Below are 10564 nucleotides of genomic sequence, written 5' to 3' on the forward strand. Positions count from 1 at the left end.
ATAATATTCCCCTCCCTACATTTACCAAAACAAAAATTGCAACACACAGTTATACAGATTCATCCAACACACATAATTGGCAGGAACAAACTAAAGAAAATGGATGGATTTTATTTGGTTCTGCCATTAAATCATTGAATACATAATCATCAAGAGAACATTGCTGTAGAGACAAACAGAGAACTAAGCAAACTTGTACAATATTCATTTAGATTGTGGAAGTGAACTTAAAAGAGGAGAACGAAAGGGTATGAGCGAACCAACTGCTATGGATGAGTTCTGCTTTTGCATATTGACCTGCTGCTCCCATAGCAATATGTAAAGGGTAAAAGTGATCCGGTTCTGGATGTGCAAGTTTTCCATATGGGGCCTTCTCTAGGTAGTGGTTAACATCTTCAAACCTATGGCAGAAATGTAAATATCTGAATATTTTTGTAGTAAAACAGAAAATAAATCCCAAAAGCTTAATCACGAAGAACTAGCAATTACAACGAGGATTGATTTATGTACCTGCATCTTTGTATCCCAAACGGATGATAAAATATTACTGTAGCACATTTTAGGATGTAATTTATGTGAGATAAAAAGGTAATTAGAAATTATGTAGAAGAAATATTCATAGAAAATATAAAAAATTTTCTCCAAAATTCACAATTCAAACAAGGCCGATTAGTTTTCTTTCTTAGATAATACTCACTTTCCGTTTCCCATATGCCACATTGAAACACTTATAAGCTTTATATTTATCAATCTATATGATAAGGGGATTGCAAAAATTTTGGAACTTAAAATAACCTCTCCCCTCCCATTTATCAATGTATACATCTTGAAGAAGGGGGAGGAAATTGAAATTTTGTAGTAAAAGCACAACTTCTATCGACACTATGTTGACCAATCACAAAGATTAAACTTCTGTACATATACAATAATGTGTGGCATACCATCAAGAGGTGCTTGGTACATTTCCAAAATTGGAAATGGAATAAAAATCATAAGCCCACAACGAGAATGTGTGTGTGTGTGTGTTTTATTCTTTTTCTAAAAAAAAGAGGATCAATAATGAAATTAACTCTACCTAAAAATCATGACGTAGCAATCATACATGAAACATCTTATTAACTAAGTTACTTTTTGTCATCAAAAGTGGAATGAATTTCTCTCTTTCTACTAAAATGGTCAATCAATATGAAACTGAAACTATTACAAACTTTTAACAATTCTATTCCCATTGAACAACTCCCACATTGGTCTTCCAAATAATAGGTGTGAGTATTGTAAACTCTGACACTCACTTTTAATACCCTTAAGTTATTAAGTTAAATTATTTCTCAAAACTCCTGTTGATCTGTCATTATAAATCACCAATTCCCGCATACTCATATGGTAGAAACCTCTATGGTTTCCTTGATTTGTCCGTATTGAACACAAGAGATCCTTGTTGTGTCCCACCAAGGACTAGCATCATCCGGTTTCGCTGATAATAATTGTCATGACAAGATAAGCACAAGTAGTATAAATTAAGTTGTGACGAGCAAACCACGCATATATATTTTAAATTCAAAATAGACCAAATCTTTCTTTGTCAAATAAACAATAAGACAGTCAGGAAAACTATCATTAATTTGTTGTGTGCATTCCAAATGCAACATATATTGCCTCTGTAATATTTTCAAAATTAGTTACTTGTTATAAACTGTGACCACTATAATTTCTAAGTATTTCTTTCGGTACACCTATCAGCCAAAGGACATTAAGTTTGCTTTCCACGCCAATCTGTGGAATTTGTCTCAAAATGTACATATTTCGAGTGGTTGATGACAAATGAAAGTTCACAGTAACGAAATTGTATATATGTAATGCAACTACTTCAGAGAGTCCAATCAAAGAGATCATACTTGTCAACTTGCATATACGACTCGAGTCTTAGTAAACAAGTTCAATTATTTGAGTTCCGTCTTTACTAAACCAGAATAGTGTTCTAAAATAGGTTTGAATACTTAGCTTCTTACTTACATCCTAGTTGCACATCTCTTAATGTTTCGACGTGAGATTGAAGTATCATACTCATCGTTTGCCATTTTAAACACTTCTTACATATATACATGAATGACATGTTAGTAATTTTTAGTGTTGTACAGAAATGAACTAGTTTTATGTCTCTGCACAAAAACTACAAGTGATTAAAAAAAAATTTAAGCTTTAGAATAAAGTAGTAATTTGGACATTTAAACTAATGTATTGTGCTATGTAGTGATTCAAACATTTGAATTTAATGGCATATAACCCTTAGGTAAGATGAGTTAAATTTGTTAAATAATAAATTAATTTAATAATCTCAAAAAATAATAAATGTCAGAATATTAGAGACCTTCTAGAATATCTCAACTAGTTAGTAGGTATATCTACCTATTATATAAGAAAAAAGCCAAGTTACTATAGCATCCCATCTTTTTGACACATGTATTGCACATATTTTTGACAAGTGGATTCTTGGTCATTTTAGCTAAGCTTTTCCTTCCCTTTTTTGATTCAATTGGGCCAAAATAATTAAAATATTTTTTCTCCTTCAGAAAATCAACTGTGTCGCTTCTTCTTCTTCTTGCGGCAAGTGTTGTTATTTTTTATTTTTTAAAACTAATCTAACTAAAATTGTTGCCATGTTCTTTTTTTTTTTCGAGATGATTAGCTACTTAACAAAGAGAAGTTTTTATTATTTTTTTTTATCCCATTTTACATTTTCTTTTCTTCCTTTTTTTTCTTCATGTCTAATCTCTCATATTGCTCTATTCTTCGATCATAATGTTATAGTCAACTGGCATTTGTTTGCTAAATTTATAGGATGATGCTATTATTTGGTATTTTTCATGGATAAAAGGTGAAATATTAAAATATGTAAAAAGATCTTAGAATTCATTTTATACCAATGATCATTTTCTATGAAGAATAGAACAATAATTTTTTCTTTTCTTTTCTCCTCCCACGATTTGATTTCTTACTTCACATTTTTTTTCTTTTTCTTTGTTTTTGGGTTACATTTTTGTAATTATCTACAATTTTGTGTATTTTTTAAAGAGAAAAGATATATCATGTGATGCTTCTACCAAGATAAATCTAGTTAGGCATTCTTCTACCTCTGTGTTCTATAAGATTTTGTATATATTTAAACTAACATTAATTTTTGTTTGTTTTTTAATTATTCAGGTTCTGTAGTATCAATTGGGTTGGCATATAAAAATTGTAGTTGGTGGTAGAAGTCACAATTAAAAATTGTTAGAAAATTCAATTTTGATTAGGAAGATGTTTTTGCAATAAAAAAAATGGTTCAATTCTAATTTGTATATGTAGTTCTGGAAACGTAACAATTCATATTTTTTATCTAACCTTGCTATTTATATTCTAGAGTTGCAGGATAATGTTGTCACCTTTAAACGGGATTTAAATAAATAAAGAAAGAAAAATGTGAAACTTTAGAGTAAGTTATATTGATGTTAAAGATTGTAACATGTCTTAGTGGCTTTCTAAACTTTTTCTCATTATTAAAATACTGGAAGCATTATGACTGCTTTTGATTTAGTTACAACTAAGACTATGCTGCTAATTAATACAGCAATGCACTTGTAGTGTATTGATTTTCTCTCTTTTTTGGGTATTATCATAATAATAGTTCAAAAATCTTTATTCAAATCACAATAAATAGGGATATTAACTTCATAGATGGAATTTCTCTTCACAACAAATTTTGAGGGAAATTTTATTTATACTCCATATTTTATTAATTGTATTCCTACAATAAATAAAAACTATGTGATAAAAATAATAGTGAAAATGTGATTAACAAAAATGAGAGTTCAAATAACATTTGTTAATTTTAATTGTTTTGAGGCCCAATTTTCTCCTATATTTCTATTGATTTATCATGTGCCAAAATAATTTGATGTTATATGTTTGACTAAATTTCTAGGGGCCCAATCTGTGCTTTGCACAGCTCAAGTACCTCTAGTAGATAGATAGATAGATAGATAGATAGATTTTATTACCTGCCGCTGATAAGGGCTTCTTTGAGCCAATTGTCAAACTCTAAAGCCCAGGAAGCAACAGAATCATCTTTGTTGTCAGGTCTAGCAGACTTCAAATTGTGAGTGGCAGTTCCTGAACCAATTATCAGTACTCCTTCTTCCTTGAGAGGTGCCAATGCTTTTCCAACATTATAATGATGAGTGGCATCCTGGCTTGTTTGGATTGAGAGCTGGCAAACTGGGATATCAGCCTCTGGATACATGACCATCAATGGAACCCATGCACCATGGTCCAAACCACGCTCTTTATCCTCGTTCACCTGCTTGAATCCAGATCCCTCAAGCAGCTCTTTCACCCTTTTTGCCAATTCTGGTGCCCCTGGTGCTGGATATTTGAGCTGTTGATTTGAGAAAACAACAAAAGAAATAATGGTTAAATAAAATAATTAGGATAAATTACTTATAACCCCTTGTGATTTTACATAATGCTAGATGACCATCATAAGGTTTCAAAATAGCCACATAATCCCCTATAGTTTTATATAAAGTGAAAAATGAGCGGAATGCATGATCAGGTATGGCCTTTATACCAAACGCACTCTAAAAGCGCGTGTGATAAAATCTGAATTTCCATGTAACTCTCTTATGGTTTTAGAAATATCTACTTTACGTCATATGATTTTTGTATTTATCCAAATAATCAACCTATACTTTTATATAAGGTAGTCAAGCCGTCGATTAAATTCAAAAAGAGATGAATGTCAGAATTTTCTAGCTATCCCAAATAAAAAGGTAAACGAAGAAGATAAACCTGATACAAGGGCTTGGGAAAGTTGTGGAAGTCATAGATGGTGTCATTGTTGCCATGGATGACATTAACAGTAGGCTCTGACGTTTCCCAGTGACCGGAGATTATCAAAATTGCTTTCGGCCTTTGATTCAAGACTTTTTTGGCAAAAGATTTTAAGAAATGCCTTGGGAGAAGGGAGTCATCAACGGCAATAGCTGGCGTTCCATGAGATACGAAGAAAGTTTCATTCAATGCCATGACAACTTTTGTTTGCTTTTCTTGAAACTTTGGACCAACTGATTGGATGTTATACTGCTCCATGTTTCTACCATTTGATCGTGATTCACATTGGAGAATATTAGGCTGTTCTTCTTAGCTACAATCATTGTGTTAGTTGCATAATTTTTGTTTTGGATTATAAGTTTTAAGCTACATAATATCCTACCAACTTCATTAACAAAAGGAATTTTTTATTTGGTCCTGATTCGCATTAGAGAACATTAGGTTGTCCTTCTTAGATACAATAGTTTTTAATGCAAAGAAAATGGTAGCAGTTGTACCAGATTATATCAAATAAAACTGAGGATTGCCTTACTGTGATTTGCGAATGATACGAGTCAATTTATTAATGCAAAGAAAATGGTAGCAGTTGTACCAGATGTTATTAGGCTAAAACTTTTGGTTCAGAACTCCAACAGGCCCCTATCTTAGGCTAAAACTTTTGGTTCAGAAAAGTCTATGATTCTGAGTTGTGTATGATATATTGATGACTTCGTCAATGACGTGCCATCAAATCAAATTTTGATTCCCCCTTCTCTCTAAAATTTTTTTAGTCAAAATCTTCTTCATTTCTTCCATAGAAGAGAGACCGATCAGGTCTTTCCCAAGAGAAGAAGCACTCTCTTTAGTTTTTAATTTCTCTTATTTGAATAAATTCTCTTTTAGGGTTTTCTAGTGAGAAATTCTTTTCTCCTAAAATCTCTTAGTAAGCGTTTCTTCTCTCCTAAATTGTTCTAATGAGAGTTTTATTCCCTCCGGATTTTTCATTGTGAGAGTTTATTTAGTTTTTATACTTTTTTTGTGGAATTTGAGATTTTGTAGATTTAGAATCTAGTATCTCAAATATAGAACTTCTCTATTATTGTCAGATCTAAATTTCTCTTTGAACTTGCACTAGTTTTAATCAGATCTGACTATTAGAAGACATGCACAGATGTATTTTTGGGTTACAATGATTCATCTGAATGGAAAATATATAAGAGTTTCAATGTTATCTTTATTTGTATTGATTTCTTAGATTTGTTATAACTATTGATTTTAGATCTATATGTATTTGTATCATATTTGTTTGATGTATTTTTGCAATTAGTGTAGATTTATTGAATGAAATGATTTTTTTTATTAAAAAAAAACCCTGTGATCTATAATCAATTCCCCTGATATTTTTTTTAAAATGTTGGAGTTATCAATTATTGCATAACTTCCTATTGCAGAATGGTTTTGTAAGTACAGTCTAAAGGAGACTAATCAAATCGAATTGTCCCGTATTCAATTTTATTTAATTTTGACTTGTTTATTTACCGAATAGATTTCGAACGAACTTTTATTGAACCGAACTCCAGTCAAATTTGAGTAGTTTGAAATTTTTATATATAAAATCTACTTTTACACTAATTGAGCCAAATTCAACCTGAGTTTGAAAGTTAATTGAATATAAATAGTTGCCTGAATTAAGTATTATTCTCCTCCCGCATGATGTGAACCTGATTCTCCAAAGACTGCTCGAGAAAAAATTGAATTGATCAGGTAGCAGAAGAATCTATTTTGACCAGATTATGGAATAATAACTACCTTGTTAGACCTAAACAAAACTCGTCTCTAGAAACCTAGTGGATTGGTTATCAGCTTGAAAGAACGAGATGATGTAATCACCTTGCCTTAAACACCACAAGTATCAAAGCTAAATACTTGATACTGTTCAAAAAGAAACTCACGTTCCATCAAGGAACTCCATAAAAGGAAACAACTCATTTTTATTAATTTGGTTTGTGTCTTTCTTGATGGCTTATGGTCCAATTCAAGAACTTGTTTCTTTCTTCTTTTTTTCACCACGGATCAGATTCTTTTCTCTTTTTTTTTCTTTTTTTTTTTTTTACAATTCGCCAATTGAAGGAAACAAGGCAGCCACAACTTTAAGTTCAAGACAATGAACTTAGGGTTTACACACTTCATTATTCCTTCATCCAACCGATGCAACTTGAGAATTCAGTGCTGGCTCAACACACTTCCCTTCAAAATCTGCAAGAAAAATACAAGAATTAGGACTAGTAACATGCTCAAAATAAGGTAAAGTCGATGAATGAATCAAAGTTAAAGAACAAGAATCAAAATCTGAAATTCCCTCTTTAAGATGAATTTGGATTGACTCTCCAAAGGTGAGGACAGATTTGAACATATCCAATTCCATGAATTGACACCAAATTGATTTAACTGCTAGAACATAAACTCCATGGAAGCCAGTGAATTGTACAAGTGACTTTAAAATGGAACATTGCATGACTATCTCCACTTGAATTCACTTAATCTACACAAAAGAAGAAATACTAAACAAAGCAAAGGTAAGTTTGTTAGGAAAACAATAAGCTCTCACATTCCCATGCAAAATTAACTCACTTGATTTTTCACTCATCTCAGCAGATTTTCCATCTCTTTTTTTAGCTCAATGGCCTCAGTTGTTATCACTATGGTCGAAGCACACCTGGATCTTTCCTCACGCAATTCTTTTGAAAGTTTACTAGCTTTTCTATTTCACTTTCCTCAACTTTGACCTCATATGCACTCTCAAATTTTACCTCAAACTCAATTTTATCTTCCCACTTTTCAGTTTCAATTACAATTTCCTCAACTTGGCCCTTTCAACTTGATTTTTCTTTTGTTTTCCTTGAAGAAGGCGTTGATAAAATATCCCACCATGACTCCTCCTTAGACAACTCAATTGCAGCCTTAGACTTTGAAGAAATTGATGTATTAGACTTGTTTTCCCTTTTGAGTGGTTTTTTCTCTTTTGGTTCATCATATGTTGATCTATTGCGAGAACCTTGACGCTCCACAGCTCGGTTATGGTTATGAGATTTCTCAATCGAACGAGCTGATTTGGTTGAGGATGAGCTCTTTTTAGATGTTCGACACAAACTCCTTTGCTTCTCCTCATATTCATCACAAGTATGCTTATATCGTTCATATGCACACAAAGCATTGTAACGATCCGTCTCCTCCTTGAGGGTTCGAAATTTATGGTTTGATACTTTATCACAACTAACTTGCATGGAACTCCTCCTCTTGAGAGATTCGTCCTCAATTCTATCAAACCTCTTATGCATGAGTTCAATTGACTTTTTAAACTCCCCTAATATGGACTCCAACTTTAGTGTAGGGTCAAAGTGGTGTGAACTTCCTTTGGTGGTCATCCTTAACCTCCAAAATGGTTAGCAAAAACAAAACAAAGGAAAATTTCCTCAGAACACACCCTCACGTGTATTCACTCACACTCGTATATCACTCAAGTATTTGAGACAATCTAATAAGCTAACCAAGCAAATTCTCTTGGTCGTTGACCTCCTTATTCAAAGAAATCAGAAATTTCTCAATTATTTCAATGACTTATCCAACAACTCACAAGGAAATTGACGTAGATGAGATTTGGTACACTTGAGTGAGATTTGAACACAAAAGGATTGAGTTACACGACTCAAAGGTGCTAAAACAAGGCTGGAAGTTTTGAGATTTATGAGTGAAAGAATGAACACTATGCAACACAAAGAAACCCTAAACAACAAGGTCAAGATCCGAACTAGTTAGGTGTGATTGTGCTGACTTTGGACTAGATTTTAACTCACAAAAGAGTCTTAAAATCTTTCTGGAAAGAGACACCAAAAAACCTGATTTGATTTGGTGTTTAATTCAACCAAGAAAGACACAATACAAAGAGGATTCGAATTAGGAAACCTATGAGTCAAATTATGAAACTATTTGACTCTTTATAAACCTAGACTGATTTGGACTATTTTGGACCATTGAAACTCGAATATAAACTGGAAAAAGGACTCAAAACATGATAAACAAATGGCTGGATAGATTAAGAAACTAAATTTGGAACACAAACAACTTGGCAGCATTTTTTTGGACCCTAGAAATACTCTACCCGATGGTATTTGATGGCTGGAATTTAGAAGCTTGATCCGAATGACCTTTGGATTCACCTTAGGAAAGTAAGATGCTGTTTTTAGGAGCTTTCCTAAGTGTATTTTAGGATTTTGCAGCTGGAAAATATATACCAAGTCCAACAAGGATTCTATGTCACAATTGGAAACGAATCCAAGTCACAATTGGTTTCCAAAACGCAATGCATCTTTACAACCTACAAAAATGAAAAACCTTTCAGCTTGATTCGAACCAGAAATTGGATATATATAAGCAAGTGTCAAAGGGAGTTTTTGCATTTAATTCCTGTTCTACACCTTCTTACCAACCTTTCTAATCAATCTCGAGCGATCCTTGATTGGATTAGAATCCATCTAATTTTGTACATAACCTGATCAAGATAGATCCTTCTACTGCTTGATCAACTTGATTTTTTAAAACAGGTTCTTGTTGCGAACTCCCCATTATTCTTACAACTCCGCAATATCTCTTAACCGGTTCCCACTGTTTAGTGGTTCTCAATGGTAAACACAAAGTTGAAGACTAAATAAAACTTAAGAGTTGAAGTTTGTAAAAAAAAATTACTCCATTTTTAATATTTTGTGGAGGTAAAAATGCCGGTATCACACTTCTTCTATTCAAGCATACAATGGTTTACGATTTTATCATAATATTATAAGAATCTTAGGGAAAATTTTGGGAAAGATTTACCAACTGTTAATCCTAGGTTAATTTGTTCTGCAAATTTACTTCAAAACTGTATATAAAAAAAATTACACTGCATGTTTGAAAAACCAACAGAAAATTTGCTAAAAGGTTCCCCAACTGGCCTAATTACTTGACAACCATGACAAATTACTTCTTAAAAAGATAACCTATCAAAATAATAATTATGATTTATATCAACAGAATGGAGAAATATTATATGCCCTGAAATTATCCAAATGTCCCTATTTGGTTTGCCATCCTAAATTACTTCACAGTTGTGATAGATTTGCTTCGAAACTGTACAAAAACTACTATTGCATGTTAAAGAAAAAGAACGGAAATTTTTATGAAATGTCCTGGTTACTTCACAACCATGACAACATTACTTCAATCTATAAGGAAAAGTACCGGAATGTGTCACAGAATAACCTATCAAAAGAAAAATTGCGCCAAGCCTTTTTTTTTTTTAGTGAAAAAATATTTTTCTTTATGTTGGTTGCAAAATTTTTGTCCTACGCTATCAACATTTGACAGGTACTTAATAGCTTAGTTATAAAACCCGTTCGGGACACTGGCCTAGAGAGGTGGCCGGGTCAATAAGTTACCCGTTCTACAGTAATTATATTACTCTCCCAATTGCGTTTCCTCACCAAAATTTTCTGAAGCATGACCAAAGATTATTTAGCTCCTTTTGAATCTCTCAATAAATTAGATAGGTCTATTCCCCCTACCTTTTCCCTTAGTATAGGAAATGTTGCACTCAAAAAACAACAAAAAGATAAAAGTGGAAATAACATTGAAAAGAGAGATCAAAATCAACTTTGATTTTAATAACATGTTTCAAAATAAA

General features: G+C 32.4%; 1 protein-coding gene across 1 annotated transcript; it reads right to left on the reverse strand.

Moving 5' to 3' along the window:
• Nucleotides 1-208: 208 nt before the first annotated feature.
• Nucleotides 209-5070, reverse strand: LOC113777458 (4,5-DOPA dioxygenase extradiol-like). Its single transcript, XM_027322548.1, has 3 exons — nt 4828-5070; nt 4038-4414; nt 209-401 (listed from the first exon to the last, which is right to left on the reverse strand). Exons 1-3 carry the CDS (start codon nt 5062-5064, stop codon nt 209-211), a joined length of 807 nt encoding a protein of 268 aa, XP_027178349.1. The 5' UTR covers nt 5065-5070.
• Nucleotides 5071-10564: the final 5494 nt, after the last annotated feature.

This window comes from Coffea eugenioides, chromosome 7, assembly GCF_003713205.1.
Source record: "Coffea eugenioides isolate CCC68of chromosome 7, Ceug_1.0, whole genome shotgun sequence".
Classification (NCBI taxonomy): Eukaryota; Viridiplantae; Streptophyta; class Magnoliopsida; order Gentianales; family Rubiaceae; genus Coffea; species Coffea eugenioides.